Here is a 21615-nt window from a genome sequence, read left to right on the forward strand (position 1 = left end):
CTACTGTTCAGCTGCACCAGATTAAAAAATTCAGCATGTTTCTGGAAGACATTTTCAGGGGATGTAATTCTTGAGGTCAGCAGATGTTTCTTTTTTTGTCACTGCAGTCCCTTCACAAGAGGAAGAACAGATGAGGTTACCAGCTGCTGTGTGGCACGTATGTAATGGAGCCTAAACATGTGAATACTGTCTGCCCCATTCTGGGTGAATGCAACGGATGTGTACCCTAATCTTCACCCCAACTATAACTTAATTTACTAGATAGAGTAGGGTCACTGCGTATTTCTGGATATTTTTTAAGTCTCCATTTTAAGTGAAAGGATAAGATGGAAAATCGGTGATACATTTAGAGCTAGAATTTACACAAAAGACAGGTGTCATCCAGATTTTGCTACACTTGTGAGTCTAAACCATTTCTTCCAGAGAAAACTAGCTATGACTTTTCCTTTCTCCACATTAAGCAATCTTTTCTGCACTTCAGCAGCATAGTAGCTCTAGGGGAAATTTTCCCCTGAAATCTTATATTTGCTAATTTCACTCCCTGTGACTGAGTTTTCTGCTTTCCCTTGTTGATGCCTAAATAGACTATGAAAGCAGAGCTCACTTGGAAAGTTATGGTTTTTAGTCAAACTTAAAAAGTAGCCTCAAGATGAACTATAGAAAGCAAAATCCTGGGACTCAGGACCCTCACTTGATGGACTCCCATTTTTATACCTCATGGTCCCATTATGTGATAGAGAACACCATTTGTGCTATTGAAAATATGGTGTGTTGGCCACAGATGAAACTGTTGAAAGCTTCAAACTTAGTGTCAAGGACTTAGTGCCAAGGTGTTCTTAGACAATTTTCAGGAAAAGACTTGGTGATCAACACTGCCCTTGTCTTAGTTTCTGGCTCTTGGAAAATGTTAATGCTTTTATTCTGAATCTTATGCCTAGTCATTGAGAGAATTACAGAATATCCTGTGTTGGAAGGAACCCACAGGAATTATTGGGTCTAACTCCCGGCCCTGCACTGCACAGTCCCTAAAATCACACTTTGGGACCATTATTCAAACACTTATTGATCTCTGTCAGACTTGGTGCTATGACCACTACCCTGGGGAGCCTGTTCCACTGCCCAATCACCCTTTGGGTGAAGACTATTCTCCTGATATCCAATCTAAAACTGCTCTGACAAAACTTCATATCATTGTGTCAAGTCGTTATCTTACTCTCTAGACCTTTCTCCAGTTTTGTGACCTTCCTTTGGTGGGGCTTTCTGTCTTATATTGTGGCACTCAAAACTTCCCCCAGCACTCAAGGTGAGGCTGCCTCAGTGCAGAGCAGAGCAGGACAATCCCCTCCCTTGCCCCGCTGTGATGCTGTGCCTGATGCACCCCAAGACTTGGGTGGCCCTCCTGGCTGCCAGGGCACTGCTGACTCATAATCAACTTGGATGCCCAGGTCCTTTTCTGTGGTATTGCTTTCCAATGTGTCATTCCCCAGTCTGTGTGTGCAACCAGTATGGCACTTGCCCTCATTAAAATTTATATGGTTGGTGATTTCTCATCCCTCTGATTTGTCCACATGTCTCTGCAGGGCCTCTATGCCTTTGAGACAGTCAACAGCTCCTCCAAATTTATTATTGTCTCCAAAGTTGCTTAGTATCCCTTCCAGTCCACAGTCCAAACCATTTATGAAGATGTTGAAGAGCGAAAGGCTGAGAACGGAGCCCTGTGGAATCCCCCAGTGACAGGTCACCAGTCTGATGTCACCCTATTCGCTGTAACCCTTTGTGCCTGATCCTGAGGCTGTTGCTCACGCATCACATGAAGTGTTTATCCAGCTGTATCCAGATGCTAAAATAGAGCTAAAATTTCAATAAAATGTCAACCCTCTTTTGACATTTCTAAGTATGATCTCAGATATGAAAACTTTCAGCCTCATAATTCACCATAGCCATAAGTGGTTTAAGGGAATTATTCTATTTTTGGGGTTTCTTTTTGAGGATTTAGGAAAAAGTGGTTTGGCCATTTTTTGAGTTTCGTAAGTAAAAAAAACCCAAAACACTTTATACCAAGCTATTTAAAAATGTTATCCTGTATAAGTGAAAAATGAGAGGCAATAGAAAGCTGGCTTGTAAATCAGGGTTGAAACTTAAGAAGAGTGATGCAATTTTCCAGCTGGATTATCCAGAATGCAAGTAATCATGCATGCACTCTTGGATGTGTTTTATTTTAGTGGAATAGTTGTTCACCATACTGCAAAACATATTTCTGTCTGCTCTACAGTGGCTTTGGACCATGAAATAACTGCTGTGCTTTCAAAGAACTTTTATTTTCAGAAGAATTTTTATCTTATTTTTCATTGAACAAAGGAGATATATTGTAAGGGTTATGTGTAATATTAAGATTTCTCCTTTCATAGGCACTAAATTTAGTAATGATTTGGAAAAATAATTTTACTTGATGTCAAAAAGCTTTTTCAAAGATTTTTTTCTCTATTTTTAGATGTAGTCTTCAGTACATTCTTATGAGGCTATTTTTAATGACTGCATTAAAAAAATCTGTATAATTTTCTGTTGCACTGGAGCTGATGAAAATACTGCATGTGGGGTGAAGTGGGACAATCAGTGGCTCAGCCAGTGAATTTTTCATCCAGAAAACTTCCACAGTAGACTAGGAAAATAAAATATTTTTACATGTAAAGTCAAATGGGAGAAAATGGCCTGCACGTATGTATCAAATGCTGTACTTATTAAGGTGAAAATACAAGAGTGAGCACTATGGTCCATAGTGCTGTCTTGCCAACAAAATCTTGCCATGCAAACCCAATGCACTATCCATATCCAATACTTTCTAAAATCTACCTGGAATTTATTGCAAATGACTGGAATCTAATAATTCTTCTACTAAGAGAAAGAGATAAAAAATTTTAGATAATTGTATACTCAGTCAAAACTTTAGCAAGGCATTGAGCTGAAAATTTTTTCTATCCCTTTTTATAAGTGGGACCCATACATGCAAATGTTGTTCCCAGACAATTTATAGCAGACACAGTTTTCATAAATAGTTGAATCAAATGACAAAATTTGGTATTGTTTGCTAAAATTCAAATCGATGCATACAAACATTTGTTATAAGCAGCAACTAAATATCACAGTTACAATTATGCTCAAGCTTTGTATCCTGCAAGTGCTTACATTTGACATTCATTCAATTTAATTTCTTGCTGACTGGGGGTAAGTGAGCATCTTCTTATAGTCAAAGGTGTCATAAAGTCCCAAAGAGAGGCTTGTGGAGTTCTGGTTTGTGTTCCCTATGCTAGTTGTGCATTCATGGCACAAAAATGTACAGGCTTCAAAGGCATATGTGGTGAATATATAATAAAAATTTTATTTAATTTACTAATGTTTACCACATCCACCTCTAACTAATACAGAGAGAAAGTGGGCGTTCTGCATGCCATGTGCTCATAATTTAATAAGCATATGGTACAGTGCACAATCTCTGAATATTAATGCATTTCTAAATATAAGAATCACATTCTTTTGAAACACAACATAAAGACAACATAATGCCAAGGATAAAAATGCAAAACAATTGTGGGAAGGGATCTGTATGATGGGAAATGGGCCTGCTATCAGCAAAGATCATTTGCGCTCAGTGATGGGAATGTACCAAAGCACCAGCAGGCAACAGAAAGTTATTGGCTTGGACAATGAGTATTGTAGAAATGAGTATTTCGGATTGAGGAAGGATAGTGGTAAGAGACTTGGCTGTGAAACAAGTAAACCAGTGGTGCATACTGCTTCTCTCAGAAATCATACTGAGAACTTGACTGGGGTACAGGCATGGTTAATTGCCTTGCTATGCATTGAAGCATTCTGAGAAGGGCTAAAGTTTCTTCTCACTAAGGTGTCAGCTAAGATGGTGCACTCAGAGTGCAATGTGATGGTCTTCTCATCCAAACTGGGTACTTTCTCATTAAAAAACAAACAAACAAACAAAAAAATAAAAAAAAAAAACCCTGTAAAACCAAAAACCACCTAGCGATCTTTCAAAAGGGAGGCTGATTTCCCAATTCTGGCTGCTGAAAGCCAAAGAAGTGTAAAAATTCAATAAGGCATGTTATTCCTGCATAAAAGCAGGAATAACATGCCTTGAGTGGTATTCTTAGGCCCTTTCTAGAAGAGGAATTCTACGTGGCCTGTCAAAACTAGTCACACATCTACAGAAGGCAAATCTGTAAAGAGCTCAAAGGGACTATACTGATAAAGACCGTGACTGACTGTATTTGATCTAGAGTATGCTTTTATCTAAAAATGTACAAAGTTAATATTTCCTCATAATTTTCCTGTAAAGTTCATTCAAAGGGGGGACACAGCAACAATGAAGCCTATCAAACACAGGAAGATACATGGATTACAAGACAGAACATTAACAAAGAAAAAACCTCTTCTACCATTGTGTTTCAGTGCTGGATAGAAAAGACCTGGCTGATTTCTGAGATGTCCTCACAAGAATGCAAGCTGTCACTAAAAAAGGTAATTAAGAAATCCAGTGAACTGCCTTCTTAGCTTGGATTTAAGCTGTAACAGAAGACTCTTGCAGTATTGCAATTGCACTCAGCACCTCTCCTGATATTAAAAATGTATCCATAAAGTCTTGATCTTCTAAAGAACAAACTTTTCTAGAAGAAAATTGTCCACAACCTCAAGCAGAGGTGCAGGGTGAATATTTGCAGGTGACAAGGGCTTTAACTATATTGTGTGCTGGATGCAAGGGCTGTGTTGTCACTCTTGTTTTTATGAAATCAAGTAATTTTGTTTATCTAACTGGCATAAAAGCCCACCAGCTTCAAAAATATTGTGATACATATAGACCAAAGAAATATGCAGTTATTCGACAAGTTCCAGCAGTCTCATAACAGCAACAGGATATATCTTTTACAATCCCTTGTTCTGGGGCACAGAACACTTGGCATTGATTGTTCTCTCTCTAGCTGACCTTTGTGTTCCAACTTGCTCTGGGCCTTTGTGCTGTAATTTTCACAGCAGATTTGAGTACAGACCTGTTTGAGTACATCTTTGTCCTTTACCTTTATGATACTCCAAAGCCACAATTCTTTGCTTGGTGAAAAGGTATCACTTAGCAGTGAACATCTACAGGGATTATTGAGATAGTATTTATCTCTTCAATGGAGGCAGAAATTTTACAAGAGGTTTTTAAGAGCACCAGTGTTAACTGTCTGGAAGATCTGAGATACAAAGGGTGAATTGTTATTTGACTTCACAGACCTCTTCGAGCTCCAGCTGAATCATCAGATTGAGAATATCAGGATGGCTGTGGAAAAAGACTGCCCAGCTGTCATGCTGGATGTCATCCACTGCAGCTCTGGGTCAGGTCCCTGCAGTCCGCTGCCCACTGGGAACGGTGTATGTTGTGGAGAGGATGTCAGAGAGGACATGGGGTGATGACAGCTGTGGGCATTTGGGTGCCTGGGAGCTCTTGCTCACTGTCTCTGTGGCAGGCATTGGGTTGTGCTCTGAAGTCAGCTTTTGTTTGCACTGAGAACCTGATGGTTATGCAGGTTCTCACAGAGAGCACTCTGCCTTCCTACCAGCCACCATGTCACCCTTCATGCCTGCTGTCTGCACCAGGCAGGGCCAAGAAAACTCAGGGAATAGCTCTGAGGCTGGGCATAAAGTGCTGCCACCAGCAGCCCCTGCAGCAGGAATCAGCACCAACCAAAGGCATACTTGACTGGGCTGGTATTACACACACAATTAACAGATTTCAGGCTGAACCAGGCTGGACACACTCTGCCAGTGCCTGGGGATGAGTGCAGAGTGTGGCTCAGTTCATCATTTTGGTCTGTTGCAATGGGCCATGGCAGCAGTGCTCACTCTGCTGGGGCTTCCTGAAAGGTACTTCTTCCTAATATTTTAGTCTTCTTCTCAGAATTAATGTTCTGTACTTGTCACCAAGGACTTGGCTGTGTTGTCCCAGCACCCTGTTAGGTGCCTCTGGCATTTATTTCCCCTTGGTAAGGAATTTTGCTGTTAGAAACCACTTGGTAGCTCACAAATACATGTCCCAAGGCTTGTCTATGCCTCAAGTGATCCTGTCTGCTATTCATGCCACTCTACAGCCCTCCCCAGGGGCTGGTTGCCATTAGAACTGTTCCAAACATCAGCATGAAACCAGAGCCCAGAGGTGTAAGCACGTTAACAGAACACAGGACTGGTGGATGGCTGATGGGTGAGGGCTCCACAGCAAAGAAAAGTTGTTTCTACCTGTGGGGTCAGGTGTGTCTCTTCTTTGTCAATAATGAGAACAGAAGTAGAAGTGGACAGCAGAAAAAAAGCTTGAAGTGCGAAAGGGATGAATGAAAAGATTATGGATCAGCAGCTCCTCAGCACCCAGACCCACACTTCCTTGGGAAGAAGACACTGGGACAAATCCGTACATTTAATGGTCCTGGGATTCAATGGGAACATCACATGTGGAACTTACTAATCACACCCTGATTGGAAAGTGTTTAGAAAGGACAGTTCGAGAGATGATACTACATGGCACATACTATCCTATTTGATTGTATATGCAGAAAAGCAAATTTATTAGAATATTTAAGAAAAAACCTTTTCTCTTTATAAGCAATACACTCACTAAAAATTCTGTGCATATTTCTAAAACCATAGAAGAGGACTGGAAGGACAGTTTCAAACTTTTGTATTAAAAAACACAAGTGAAACAGTAGTGGATATTATATTTATTTTTTCTGTTTTTTTTTTTTCTTTTTTTTCTTTTTTCAAGAAAAGTATTCTTTGTGCCTCAACAGATGAAATTCATAACTTTGTTTTGTGATTAGATAATTTAAACATAGAAATTAATTACAACAATGCACTTTCAAGCCTTTATTTCTTCATTTGAGTAATTGACAATTCAGAAGGACACAGACAAGAGGCTTGTATCAAAACAGTGTTACAATTAAAATCGATTTCTATGAAAAACAATTACAACAGCTGTTGAAAATCCAGGAAGGATTGATGTTCTGAACATAACAGAATGTATTTTAAGAAAGTATTGTACTGAAATGAGGTGGTTTGTAGATCTCCTCTTTGAACGAGGAGAGAGGAGAATCCTTGTGTTTAAATACTGGATTTTATGATCTGAAGGGAGCATTTTATTACATTGAGAAAATAATTTTCTCATCAACAAGTTTACCTTTTACTCATATTTCTGACTTTCATTCTCACAGTGTAAAACCCACGAGAGCATATTTTTTTAAATGCATACCTCCTTTTGTCTGTAGTGTTTTAGATTTCCTGCTTCAGTAATTTAACCCTTATAGGACAAATTGATTTCTCACATACCTTTTTGTATGCAGTTCTCTAAGATGGCAAGCATATCCAGAAAATATTTCCTTCAGTTCTGAATGACTAGGACACATACCTTCCAGTGTCTTGAAAGTTGATGGCGGTCTTGAAATAAAATGGAGGTACTGGTTAATCTTCTTCTCAAGGAGTAGTTTCTACTTTTAGTCATGCCAGATTAGCCCATGCCTCAGAAGCAGTTCCCAGTGACTGCTGGATGCAAGGCTGCAACCATTAACTATCAAACGTACTTCACTGACATTCACAGCAAAATCTCCTGGCTTCAGTTCTAAAGCAGAAGCTGGGAATGGGGAAGCTCCAAGTGTTTGGCTCATATATAAGGAAAACAATCTTGATTAAAAGATGAAGGTGAGGCTGGCCACAAGTCAATGCTGTGGCAAATAGAGTTGTGTCAGGACAAATTCCCAAAGATAAACACTGGCAGCAGTAATTTGAAAAGTGTATTCTTGTTACTTTATCTATTAAAGAGCTAGGAAACCTGGAACTGCTGGTTTTCTTTCAAGAAACTTGGATTACAGAGTGAAGAAATTGTGGGACTTAATTTTGTTAGTCTTGTATAAAGACCAAACAGAAATGTTTTCGTAGTAGTCTTAGTGCTTGGTGTGACACTTGACAAGTGATGTGTGTTTTGCTTTCATTTCAGCATTTCTCATCTATAATCAAAGGCAAAGACATAAATTTTGTAGACGTTTTAGGAGATAATAATGTTTTTCAAGCATTGCAAACCCACTAATTAAGTGAGTCATTAAGAGGTCCTTTCATCCAATATACCACTGAACTACATAAAAGTCAGTGTCTAGCTGGTGTGCATCTCTCATGACAATTTTCTTTCAAATACTGCCACTGCTCTGCAAGGTCCTTTAATTTAGAACTGTTGGAAAGGCTGACCACAGGGCAGACCACTGCTGTCACCACCTTGCCAAGAGCAGTGCTCATCTGGAGCACTTCGAGCAGCAGGGCTTGCATTTCTTAAAAAAGATTTTCTTTGCTTGAGACCAACCTCCATCAAAATTATCATTCCTCACACAGGTATGGGTGAACTATAACTCCTTGGCTTTATAACCCTTAGGAAAATGGTAGAATCATCATTTTGGAAGGGAAATATTAATGTATTCTCCAAAGAGTTAGAGGCTCAGGGTTTTGATTATAGCTAAGAAATCCTGAGTTGCAGCCTTCTGTTTGTGTTACAAACTGAAAGCTATGTCTTCTCCAAGCCAGGAAAGGATGATCTGATATCCTTTAACAAAATGTGACAGCCTGCCAAACCCATAAAAGCCAACAAAAATTCAATAAGGCCCATATAATGCAAATGTTTCTCCAACACAGAAGGCTGCATTGCCTCTAACACCTTTGCGTGGCATGCCTGTTCAATGTGAAAGCAAAATGTTTTTTGCAGTGCATTAGTGCTGGTGCACTGCACAGCTGTAAAAAAAGTCAATAGATTCTTAAGGTGAGGTGTCTAGTTTTAGTGACAGCAATAATTTTGATAAGGATGTAATCTATTAATCTTTGTAAAAACAGCAAAGAGCTCTCTTAGCAAAAGTAATATATTTAATTTGTTATCATTGTCTTCCTATAATAAAATAAGTGTGCTCTCTGTCACTTGTGCTTTTGAGTTATATAAATAGGAAAGTTATTGGAAAATAGCTCAGAAAAATATAACTTCCGCTTAGGGACTGATGAGGTAAATAAGATATTCCAGCTGGTGATTACAGCATTAAGTAGCTGAATGAATCCCCTAGCTATTAATTAATGAACCAGATCCTGCAAACCAAAATAATTCCAGAATTACTTAGACAATGTGCTAAGTACCAATGTAACATAATTTTTTAGGTACATTTTAATTTCTATTCATGTTTACAATTGAGTCCTGCATTTTACTAACTTCTTACTGTATTTCATTTCCCATTGATTACTAAGGTTGAAACTTATCCTTCCCAGAAAAGAAAAAAAAAAAATGAGGAATTTCCTGTATCTAGGAAAGAAGAAATTTAGACTAAATTTCCCAGACTGCTACTGAGCCTGTAGACAGAAAGGCCAGTTCCTTTGCAATAACTCTGTTTCTTAATCCAGCACTTTCATACATTATTTGTGCTTTTCCAGCATGAATTAGCAGCCTCTCCCCGAGTTCCAGATAGTAGCAGAGATGAACAAAGCCCTTTTTTTAATATCATGTCATCTACAGCTTTAATTGGGAAGGTTTTATGATGCAGAAAATTCACTGAGAGCATTCCCTTATATGAGAATAACTCAGTCTCTGTGAATTGAGTTTACTTGGTAAGTAGTAGGATTTTTAATTTCCCATCTACTTTTGAAAATACAAAAATATTAAACCCAGGCATTTCTTAAAATAAACTTTGGATGCCAAGATTTTTTTATTTAAAGATGTCTGTATTATCCAATATAGGGCTGCTAAATATGTGGCAAATCCTCTATAGTGGATGTGCAAGAGTATAAACATTCTTAAAAATTTTTGAAAGTGACTGTGCTTTAGAAAATTTTGTATGCTTTTAAAAATTTAAGTGTGTTTGTCTGTTAGAAGATATTAATAAATTTTGCTTCTTTTATTTTTTTAAATTTTAATGAATGTGTCAGTGATTACATGATGTGATGGTGTTTTTCTCTACCTGGTTATCATGGAGAAAACTAGTAGCTGCTTCTACTGTAAGAACTGGAAATTGCTCAATAGATCTTGTGATACAGGAACAGGTTCTACATCTTGATATAGTGTAATCTTAGGATGGAGGAATCTTTTGAATAAAAACCTCTGTTCTCTGTGCAGTGGTAGGGGCAGTGGCTCTTTTTTCATGTCATACTGAAGGCAGTGCTGCAGTACGTTAGACTGCCAATCAGATTTAAAATATTATAAATAAAGTAGATTACTATAATAAAATCAATAATAAAGTTTCTCTGACAATTTGCATTTGCATTTGACATTTTTCTCCAGAGGAGGGTACAGTGGTGCAAATCAGTTGAAATCCTTTGGAGGTGTCACATGCAAATGCAGGAGGATAAGACACATTTCAGGGGGCACAGGAGAGCTCAGATTCAGCCCCTGTCTGTCTCTGCTCCTAGCAATCTGTCAGGATTTCAATCTGCTTCTTCTTTTCCTGAGGTAGCAACTGTTTTCCCTTCTAGAGAACAGGACCCTAATTTATAGTATAATGGATATGCAGGTGATAATTCTTAATTCAGATTATCCCAGAAACCATAAAAAACATTTGCTGTTGGTAAAAGTATCTAACTGTGGAAAAATAGGAGTAGCAATAGTATAGATTACAGCCTGTGTCCTTCTTCAATGCTGATCTCTGATGAAGACTTGGTAGATTGTGGCAAGTCTCAGGGGGTTGAAATAAGTTTCAACCTCAGCAGAATCTACTTTCCACCACTTAATTTTTTTTGTAATTACAGAGGTGTTTGAATACTGGTGATTTCCCCAGTAAACGTTTCATATTCAGATTTTCAGTTTTGGTTGCCTTCCCAGTGATACAGCTGATGAAATCTGTCTTTCTGCTGTTCTCTACGTGGTGCTGTTAAGTGGTATGCTTTTCTGCTTCCAGCATTTGCCTGATTGGTATCCCCATCAGTTACCTGAACATGCTACACAAGTAAAAGTGAGGACACAGGCTGACTGATACTTTGTACAGATAATAAATCCCAAAACGCATCTGAATGAGACCTAGGTTTTATCTGTGTTTGAGGGCTTCATGCAATGGAGGAGAGTGAGTAGCTGAAAAATACCTGCCAGAGTCTTCTCTCTCATTGTGTTCATTCAGATTCTCAGTTCAAGAGGGGTGGGCCTGAAAAGTTAGCTTGTTGTGAAGACCTGGCGCTAAGGACCTTTATAAGGAAACTATATTTTTCTGGGCTTAGTTTTCTACATTACACTTTGGAGGAAAAAGTGATCAGTTACAATAGGGGAAACAATGTAATTTTTCTTCACTTTTTCAAGTAAATTTTGCCACTCCATGGAATTATTTATTTGGGTTTCATTGTGGATAAGTATGACACACATCATGATATAAGCCCTAAAGTAACTTTTAAAATGACATTCAGGACAACTGTCTTGACAACAAAGCACTTTTTTTTTTTTTTGGTGGTTTTTTTTTTTTTTTTTTTTTTTTTTTCCATTGTATTTGCATATTTTGCTCAAACATGAAGCAAACTTACGGACAAACCTGAATTGTCACGTGCTTCATGGATCATGACAGCAAGGCGGTTTCATTTCCCATCCATACTCATGATCATATATATCAAAATAAATTACAGCACAATTTTTTCATGTTAAACTTGTCACTTTTTAAAAACGATATACATTTAATACTTGAAATAAGAAAGGAACAAAACAAATATAACTATTTTTTTCACACACAAACATGTACATATGAACTACATGTGCTTGCAAACAGATTTCAGTGTGATGATATTTTAATATATCTGCACTATGGCATTCCCTCAACAAACAATGAGAGACTTGTTATCATGTTTACTTGCTCAAAAGCCAACTTCCTACTATATGGCTGTAAGCTCAACATATCAGTGTTATAATTTACTTCCTACTTACACAGTGCCCAGAATAATGAAGCCAAAGTGTTTGCTTTTAGTATCAAAATGACATAAATGAATTCTTTAAGAAGCAATAAGATTTTGTTTTCTGAAAGATTAAAATTACTAATATGTGTACAAGTTGACCACAATCTTCATAGATGCCTGTGCAGCTGCTTATGCACAATGCTTTAAAGCCATTGTTTTTGGCTTTAAGTGTGAGGAGGTGATGTTTCTGACTTGCAAATGCCATCAGTAGAAATAGGCAGACTTCTTCAAGGTCAGAGATTTCCATTTTCCTTTTATCCTTTTCTTCACAGAATGTATATTTTCATGTTATGCAGCTGTGCTAGCAGTGTAAATATTAAAGCAATGCAGAATAAAAGGCACAAAATGCCACAAGATGAGAAATAATTAAAACATAAGTTCTGCTTATTGTCTACTACAGCTTGCTTAAGAGAAAGCAAAAAACATAGATAGATTTATCAAATTTCTAGTGTAACCAGGACCAACAGAATGGTGTCAAGAGGATTTCTCCTGATTTATATTGCCTGACTACAGTAGAAAATCTATTTTCAGTCTCTTACTGCAACAGTTTTGCTCATGACAATTTTGGTAGAGTTGAATAAATACAGAAAATCAAATTATGAGGCAAAAGTCTATCCTTTTGTACATATCTATAGCCTTTTTTAATATGAAAGATAAAATGTCTTTCAATTTAAGCTGAAATAACATAGAACATTTTATTGACTATGCTGTCTCTTTCCTCATTCTGCTGATGCTATAAATACAGATTTTTATTTCCAGCTGGCTTTATACCCAACCACCTGCTTCTAGTGAAAAAGATAAAAAAAAAAAAAAAAACAAAGCAAAGCAAAACAAAACAAAAGTCCCCCAAACCCCAAAATGTTCCTGCAGATTACTTTTCACATGTAACCACCTTAGTAGCAGGATTCCCACAAAATTTGATTAATTTAATTTGGAGAAGGTTTACTCAATATTTTTTTTTTATTTTTAAATTTATTTTTGGCTTGAAGAAGGTTTAAGATCCTGCTTTATGATCGAGATTCCAAAAGCCATGTGAACATTCAATGAAACTTAACCTAATCCAGAGATCTTCCTTTGGCATCATAGTCTTTTGAAGTTGAGAATGAAATTGAACAGAGCTAGGAGACAGAAAAAAGGAGCATGTGTCTCTGAACTAACTAATGTGATTCTTCTAAGTTGCCAAGGAGAATTGAGATTTTAATTCTTATTACAAATAATAAGAACAGGGCATCCAAATTGCTTGGCTAACTTGAAAAATGTCATGCATTTCTTGAAACATTCTCCAGCAATCAGGTCCTTTGACTTTTCTAAAAATGTTCCTTTAACTCCTTCAGACACAACTGAATTTTTTAAATTACTGGATGAGAGCTTTTAATTCTTCTTTCCTGGCTCTTTTTTAGCACAAAGAGCAATCAATGGCATAGGATACTGAAAGAAGCTCAGAAACCTTGCATCCAATATTTTCCCCCATGTTGTTTTATGAAAAAATCATGGATCAACTGCAGCAGATTGAGATTTCTAAGACACTACTGCTGTGATGTTTATCAGAGTTACAACTCAGTGAGGAAGGACAACTTGACCATATGTTTTTTCTCCCTGCTACTCCACTTCAAGCCACATGGTGAGCAGAGGATGGGAATGGACAAAGCAGTCATCATGATAGCCCCAGATAGACTAGGACCATTCAATGGTAAAAGCTTATTATTAGCAAACTGATCAGAAGAGGCTTCTTCTTCGTCACTTCTTGCTGGTTGTTTCACTGCACTAAGTGGAGGTGGAACAGACTGTAGCTGATTATGCAAATGTTTCCTGCTGTGAAGAAAAATGAGTAAGGATTGTGCATTTTATTGGTGGTTAATGGACTGTATTTTCACAGGATGCAGTAGTGAATAAGGCAAAATAACTGCATGACTATAGTTCCTTGTCTATCCTTGCAGGAAGCTGCTGTTGTCCTTGGGCAGCCAGAAATTGCTTGCTCACTTGGATTTCCAGCCAATGTTCTGTCTTTTCATGGGTTAAATGCAGATATCTGGCATTTACGCATCCTGGGAGTCTTTCTGGGAAAGTTTGATGTCAAAAAAAGATATCCAGGCATGGTGTATAAAAGTCTATTTCACATCTTAGATGTGATTCACTTGCAACATGGCCTACATACCTCAGTAATCTCCTTGACAGTTTTTTCTTCTATTATGAAGTTTAGATATGACTTTCTGTTAAATATTAATGCTGACTTCTTATGGTGTCTCATCTGCCTAAATTACAATTTGTCATGCTGAGGATGTAATGCATAATATTTCTTAATTTTCTCCACGGTGTTATAGTTGTTATTGTTATAGTTAATGCAAAATCAAGATTAAACAAATAAGGAAGAAAAAGATAACTCCCATTCAAGTAAATAAAAGAAACCTTGAATGGCAGTATGATGAAGAAGCCAACTGAAATGAAGTTTAGTTAAAGAATGTCTGTCTGGTGATATCACCAATTCTCTAGGGGCCTTGGTGTCTCCTATTCAGTTGTATCAGGAGCTGTTGCCTCTGCTGGCACTTAGAAGCATGTGTGAATGTACAACGAGGAGGGTACAGAGGGTAAAAGCAACTTCCCAGTCTGAATCTAATGCTACATTTTAACAGACTAAGCTTTCTGCAAAGTTGCAAAGTTAAGTAGAAAGAAGAGGGGACAAAAAACAGAGAATCAGTTCAAAACTTAAAATAAGGCTGAGGTGGGGTGCTGCTTGCAAATGATTTTTTGCAAATCATTGCAAAAAACCCTTTTCTGTATATGTTGCTTCAATGTTCTCTTTAACTCATGGAAAGTTTAACTGGCTTGGAAAATGGGCTGGATTAAAAACTGTTTGAAGTTTTTAAGGCCCAGAGAGAGGTGAATGGTGCCACAACCAGTTGGTTTCTGGTCACTGGTTGTGTTCCCAGGGCTCAGGATTGGGTCCAATCCTGTTTAATATCTTCAATGACATGGAGTGCTCCTTCAGTAAGTTTTCAGGTGACACCAAGTTGGATGTGATTGTTGATATGCTGGAGGGCAGGACAGCTCTGCAGAGGCATCTGAACAAGCTGGATTAATAGCTCAAGGCCAGTTGTATGAGGTGCAAAACAGCCAAGCACTGAATCCTTTCCTTGGGTCACAACAACCCCATGCAGTGCTACAGGCTGGGAATGCATTGGCTGGAAAATGGCCCAGCAGCTGAACATGAGCCAGTGTGTGCCCAGGTGGCTGAGAAGGCCAGTGGTGTCCTGGCCTGTGCCAGTAATAGTGTGGCCAGCAGGAGCAGGACAATGATTGTCCCTCTGTACTTGGTGCTGGTGAGGTCACACCTCAAGTCCTGTGTCCAGTTCTACATCACTTACTACAAAAGAAGGACATTGAGGTGCTGGAATGTGTCCAGAGAAGGCCAACAGATCTAGGGGAGAGTGTACAGTGTAAGTCCTATGAGGAGTAGCTGAGGAAACTGAAGGTGTTCAGCCTGGAGAAAAGGGGGCTCAGAAGAAACTTATCACTCACTACAACTCCCTTGGAGGAGGTTGTAGCCAGGTGAGGGTCGGCCTCTTCTCCCAGGAAACCAGTGATAGGAGGAGAGCCAAGCTGCACCAGAAGAGGTTCAAGTTGGACATCTGAAATAATTTCTTCATGAAAAGGGTATTTAAGCATTGGAATGGACTGGCCAGGAAGGTGGTGGAGACACAATCCTTGGGGCTGTTCAGTAAATGAATGGGTGTGACACTTGGTGTTATGGTCTAGTTGTCAAGGTGGTGATCAGTCAAAGGTCAGACATGATGATCTTGAAGGTCTTTTCCAACCTAAATGATTCTGTAATTCACTGTGATTCTGTAAACACTTGTACATTCATATATTCTTATCTTCATACTGATCTGTGCAAGTAGACTTCAAAACATATTTGCAAGGGGCCCGGACATTGCTCTTACAGGAGTTATTGACAAGGATATTTTGGTACCTGTTTTCTCAAGTTGCTTTGCTGGTCCTGACATTTTCAGTTTTCTCCTTTTGCGCAGAACTATTGCTGTTCCTCAGAGTTGTTGCACTGGCTGTCAGGTAAATTCAGACTACTGTCAGCATGGAGACCAGCTGGTATGTAAGTCAGAGGTAGGTTAAAACCATTGATTCCTCTTTTAGTGCCAGGTATGCACTATCAACCTGCTTCTGAATATATGATAGGGGAGCTATGAGGGTCATATGCCTTCTCACATCCCAGTCCTTTTTCTCCCCTGCAGTAAAATAAACTGCGGTGCGTCTCCTTGATCTCTAGCCGAGAATTGACTCCTTCAAGAGGCAGGGTAAGCATTCAGCTACTGTTCTTAAAAGAATTGTCAAAAAGGTTCTTGTCTAGGCCTGACTTTGACACTGTATTCCTTATTCACCCAAAAGAGCCATAGTTAGTATGTGTCCCACAAATACATAAGAAGGAGACTATGTGGAGCAAGACAAAAAGCGTCTCTGGGTCTTGCTGTCCTCACTTCTGTTAAGAGGTGCCATATGCCTTGTTAAGTCCATGCTGAAATAAATAGGCTGCAAAAAGTAGAACATTGCTAGAGGCAGGGAACAAACACTGATTCTGAAAAACTGAATACTGACTGAACTCAAGGCAATACACAGAATGCTGACAGCTCTGCAAGGTGGTGCTCAGCAACAGCAAGTGGTGATTTCCATCACCAGCACACATTCACATAGATAACTAAGCATATTTCTGCTCACAAGTCCTTGCAGTGCACTAACTGCAATCACTTCTTAGAGTCATTTCAAGGGAATAGGGGAATACAGCAACTCATATTTAATCCTAAAAGTACATGTTTTCTAGGGTGGTGTTTTTTGAGATGATTTTTTTAACTGTGTCATTTAATATGAAAAAATCAGCTGAAAATGTCTAGAACCTAGGTGAATTAACACTGATTTAAACATTTAACATGAAATGACTGCAGGGGCAATAGGAAACTAGTTGAAAAAAATGACAATTACGAGGGAAAGGCACATGCAAATGTCTTCAAGGGACAGTTCAGAAACATTTTGTTTTATCCCCATTTGTTTCTTTAACTGCCCACATTAAGGTACAGTAGAGTTTTGGACTTCAGTGCAGTGGTTATTATGTCAACAAAAATAATTTCCCTGGTGTTAGAATTTAGTCAGGGGTTATTCCATTATATTAATGTTCTACGAGTGTCATAGAACAAAGACTATTCTTATCAAGCATGTCCATAAATCTCCAACTATCTAGTTCAGAGTATAAAACAAAAGGAAGCAAGAAAACCCAACTCTAAACTTAAAGCCAAGTTAAGTGAAAAAAATTCTACGAACCCTGGCAACCTCGTCAGTTTGATAACCTAAAACAAAGCAATGATGCAACAAATGATCAACCACTAAAAAAAAGAGATTCTCAAAACTGCCTAGCCTTGGGTCCTGCAGCTAAGTAATGGGTACCTCTGGGGAGCGCAGCTGGATTTTACAACTTTCGGCACATTTCCCTTGATAGAAGTGGAAGATTTTTTTTCCCTGCTTTTAAAATCTCTGCAAAGGATGTGGGTACTAATTTTAGAAGCACCTGCATCCTATTATGTGTCGGCCTGACTTTAGTTTCAAAATGCCGAAATATAATACAAAGATTGAGCACAGGCTCTCAAATCACATTAATCTGAAGGTTCTGTCTTATAATATTTTCATATTCATCTTGGTTAAACATAGATATAGCCATTGTCCTCCTTTCCCCAGATTATGCCAATCATTTAAAAATGGTATTTGCTATCAACCATGTATGACAAACCTATGGCTCATAACTGGTGGAAAATTTGAGAGGTGGCTGAACAACTTTGTATCTTGCAATTGATGAGAATTTAAAAATAAAAATCATGGTATTTATGATAAAGAATAAAATTTCACTTCTCAGTCTTTTGAGGATTTCTTTGGAAACATAAAACAAACAAAAGGTTACTTGTACTGAACTAATGTTCCACTTCTGTCTTCTCTCCATTAAAAAAGATTCCTAAAATCTGGAAAAACTTGCCCCTCTTGCTCTAAGATACTGCCCCTGAAAGAAACATAACCACATTGTTATTAAAATGGCATCAAGAATAGTTAAGTAATCTGTTCTTGGAAATTAGCTTTGCGTCTTTGTGTTATCTACAAATATACAGGATGAGAATGACAGTGGCTAGAGGTTCATTATATCTGGCAGTTTGTCAGCCTTTTTGAGGCTATCATGTTTTAAACATTATTTTAGTATTACAAATCCCCATATTATGCATGAACAACTGTAGTTTACTTGGCATTGGAGAAGAGTTCATTCCTAGTAACAGTGTTTGTATGTTTTAATTCACTTGTATAAAGAGTAAGATGACCATATTTCCCAAGGAGTCTGCAGAATGTATTATGCTCTTTATTTGGCCCAGTACACATTAACATTTTAACAGTAGCTTTGAAATTAATATTAGGGCTAACAAAACTGATTCTCTCTCTTCAAGGTAGAACTCAACTCCTCCATGCCAGCATTGACTAGTGGGTTGCCTTCCCTGTGTGAGAACCAGGGCTGTATTACAGTAAACTGGTCCAGTGTGATATCACAGATATAAAAAATATTCCATTCTGTATCAAAACTAGGCACATGCCTTATATTTATATGAAGAGTAGATCAACAGAGTTGAGTGGTTTTGCTCTCAACTATTTAGCTCCGGCCTTCTACATGAGGAGAAAAATATCTTTTTTCTAATTAGTAACTACAAGGATCTAATTTGTGTTTTTATGGTAGTTAAAAGATGAGTGACATCACACTTGGGTCAGTATTGGTGGGTATCTAAAAGTACAACCTCTCATTTGTATTGCTTCAAAATGTACACAGTATAGATGTAGATTAAAAAAAAAAAAAGCTACCAATTTTTTTGTTGTGTTGAACCAGCTAGAGGGAGGATGCAAAGTTTTACCAAATGAGATATATGGATACAAATTTCATTGTAGAGTGTGGTTTAGACAAATGTGTCTTTTTCTTTAAGTATGTAAATCCTACACTGTAGGTTTTTTTTTTCTTTTTCCTTTTGTAGCAGTAGAAAATGTTGAACAATTGTCCATGAGCATGAGCCAGTGGTTCATTGCTGATATCCCCAGAATGCCAATATTTGCAATGCAAACAGTTAGTACAATTTCCCAGTTCTATGAAAGGCCCTGACACATCTGCCTCAAGGTCTGGAGGCTCTGTTGTATAACCACAAATAGTCTTTCCATTTTCATATAACCTTTTGATACACTGACAGCTGCATTAAGCTGCTTCTGCCTAGCAATTCCACATGCCAGGCTGTTTTAATTGGTTTTAATGCCACAGAAAAAGCACTGCTAGCAGAATACCATCAAATCATTTTCATATTGAACCTTCGTGGTCCAGAAACCTCCCCTTCAACCACAGCACCATTGTTTTTGCGAGGGACATATTCAAGGTCAATGCTGGTTTTGTGTTTGCCTTTCCCTCGGCTCCACACAAAAAGAAGAAGGAAACAAAATAAAACCACTCCAAGAAATGTGAAACAGCCCATAGCTGTGGACACCAATATTGTCTTAAGGTCCAGAGAGTAGCTGTTTGCATTAGTTCCGTTAGAACTTGTGTCGTTGGAGTCTGTCATATACATAGGGGTCCTGTTGGCATAAAGGAAACGATCTGAAGTAAACCCCTTTACTGTCAGGGAGGCCGAGTAGGTGTCATTTCCAGCTGCATTACTTGCAATACAGACATAGATCCCAGTGTCCTGGTCTTGGGCAAATCGGATCTCTAGGGTGCCATCTCCCAGCACAGTGGCTCTACCATTTGATTTAGTTGTGATCAGCCTTCGACGTGGGGTAACCCAGGAGATGGTAGGCTGTGGGTCCCCGTCAGCATTGCACATCAGCTGCACTGTCTGTCCTTCTTCTACTACCAGGTACTGCAACTTCTTGTCTTGTATCTTGGGCTTCTTACAGGTGAAATAAAAGGAGAGAGCTGTGCTGTGAAAGTCTCTGAATGATCTCTCTCTGACACTGTCTGGGCCAGCACACATTGGTGGCTCGCCACCAAACTGCAAGGTGGGCTGCCGCTGTAAAATCCAAAGAAGACGACAGTCACAGGCCAGAGGGTTGTTGTTAATGCAGAGGACCTCAAGGCTTTTGGAGGAATGGAATACATTCTCTTCTAGGGTTTCTAACAAGTTTTGGGACACGTTAAGCACACGTAAGAATCGGAGCCCTTGGAAAGCATGTGGTTCAATGGTGCGCAGCTGTGCCCCCACCATGTGGAGCTCCTGCAGGCGCACTAAATCTGACAGCATGCCTGCCTCGATGGTGCTGATGGGGTTGTAAGAGAGGTTGAGATGTGTCAGGTAAACCAGATGTTTAAAAGCAGAGTAAGGTACTGCAGACAAGTTGGTGTTTGTGATGGATAGAGAAGTCAGGTTGAGACCGTACAGACTGTTGGCAGGCAGCATGTCCAGGAGGGGCCAGGCCTCTATCTGCAGGTCTTTCAGGCGAAACAGTCTTTTAAAGGCGTATGCCGGCAAAGCATTAATGTTGAGCTGTTTCAAATGCAGGCTGATGAGGTTGTGGAGGTGAGAAAGAGCTTCTGTTGGTACGGCTGTGAGGTTGCATCTCTCCAGGGTGAGCTGCTCCAGGCTAAGCAGCCCACTGAAGGCCCTGTGTGATATATACACCAAATCATTGTCCCCAACCTCCAGGGATTTTAGGTTATGCAGATCTTGAAACATGTAGTCCAGCAAAATGACAATCTTGTTTTCACTAATATCAAGCTTTGTTAAGTTTGACAACCCAGTGAACACCCCAAGGGGGACCAGCTTTAGACGGTTTCCTTTCAGCCTCAAGGAGCGCAAGTTGAAGAGATTGTTGAAAGCTCCAGGCTCGACATTAGAGACAATATTGTCACTGAGGTCAATCTCCTCCAGCAATGGGTATGATGTGAATTCCTCAGGGTTAACGCTTTTGAGTCGGTTCTTGCTGAGGTCCAAGATTTTGGTCTCAATGGGAATGCCTTCTGGGATGGACATCAGACGTCTTCGGTGACAGCTGACAGACTTGTTCTGTGCTGAGCATTCACAGCGGGCTGGGCAGCCCACAGTGGGGCTTGTGAAGACAAGCAGCACAGCCAGACCCAGGAACAGCTGCCAGCATGATAGAGCTGTGTGACGCATGACTCCACTGATCTGGGCTAACCCTCCGTCACGAGCCTGTGGGGTAAGGATGGGAAAGGGGAGAGGTTAAGTCTGCAGAAAAAGAACAGTACCATTGCAAAGCAAATGCATATGTTTTCATATTGAACAAATCAATAAAACCTATTGTGAATGGCATGACCTACATAAAAACAGATTTTACTTCAATATCATAGGGTTAGTCAAAGGATTTGTGTATCCAGCACTTTCCTCCATATGTTGGTGAAGACAAAACAGCTTCTCCTACTGTAAACAGTAAAAGACCTTTCAATCTTTTCTCAGTCTTAGTAGGCTTCCTCAAGACAGTGCTATAATTAACCCAGAGATAGATAATGTACACCACGCAGAAAGGGCTAATACCATTTGTGATAAATTTACAGCCTTGGATTTCTGTGATGTAATATGAAACTAAGCTTTTGCCTCCCATTAGTGTTTTAAGGCAAAC

At 39.0% G+C, this 21615-nt stretch overlaps 1 protein-coding gene across 6 annotated transcripts in view; it reads right to left on the bottom strand.

Moving 5' to 3' along the window:
* Window positions 1-11664: 11664 nt before the first annotated feature.
* Window positions 11665-21615, bottom strand: part of LINGO2 (leucine rich repeat and Ig domain containing 2) — a 478753-nt gene continuing 468802 nt past the window's right edge. For all 6 annotated transcript variants that reach the window (XM_064405415.1, XM_064405413.1, XM_064405414.1 and 3 more), the window contains one exon: window positions 11665-21188. In XM_064405415.1, the coding sequence (XP_064261485.1) occupies window positions 19332-21152 (1821 nt within the window). In that variant the 5' untranslated portion in view covers window positions 21153-21188 and the 3' untranslated portion in view covers window positions 11665-19331. The remainder of the gene's footprint in view (window positions 21189-21615) is intronic.

This window comes from Passer domesticus, chromosome Z (genome assembly GCF_036417665.1).
Source record: "Passer domesticus isolate bPasDom1 chromosome Z, bPasDom1.hap1, whole genome shotgun sequence".
NCBI classification, from domain to species: Eukaryota; Metazoa; Chordata; class Aves; order Passeriformes; family Passeridae; genus Passer; species Passer domesticus.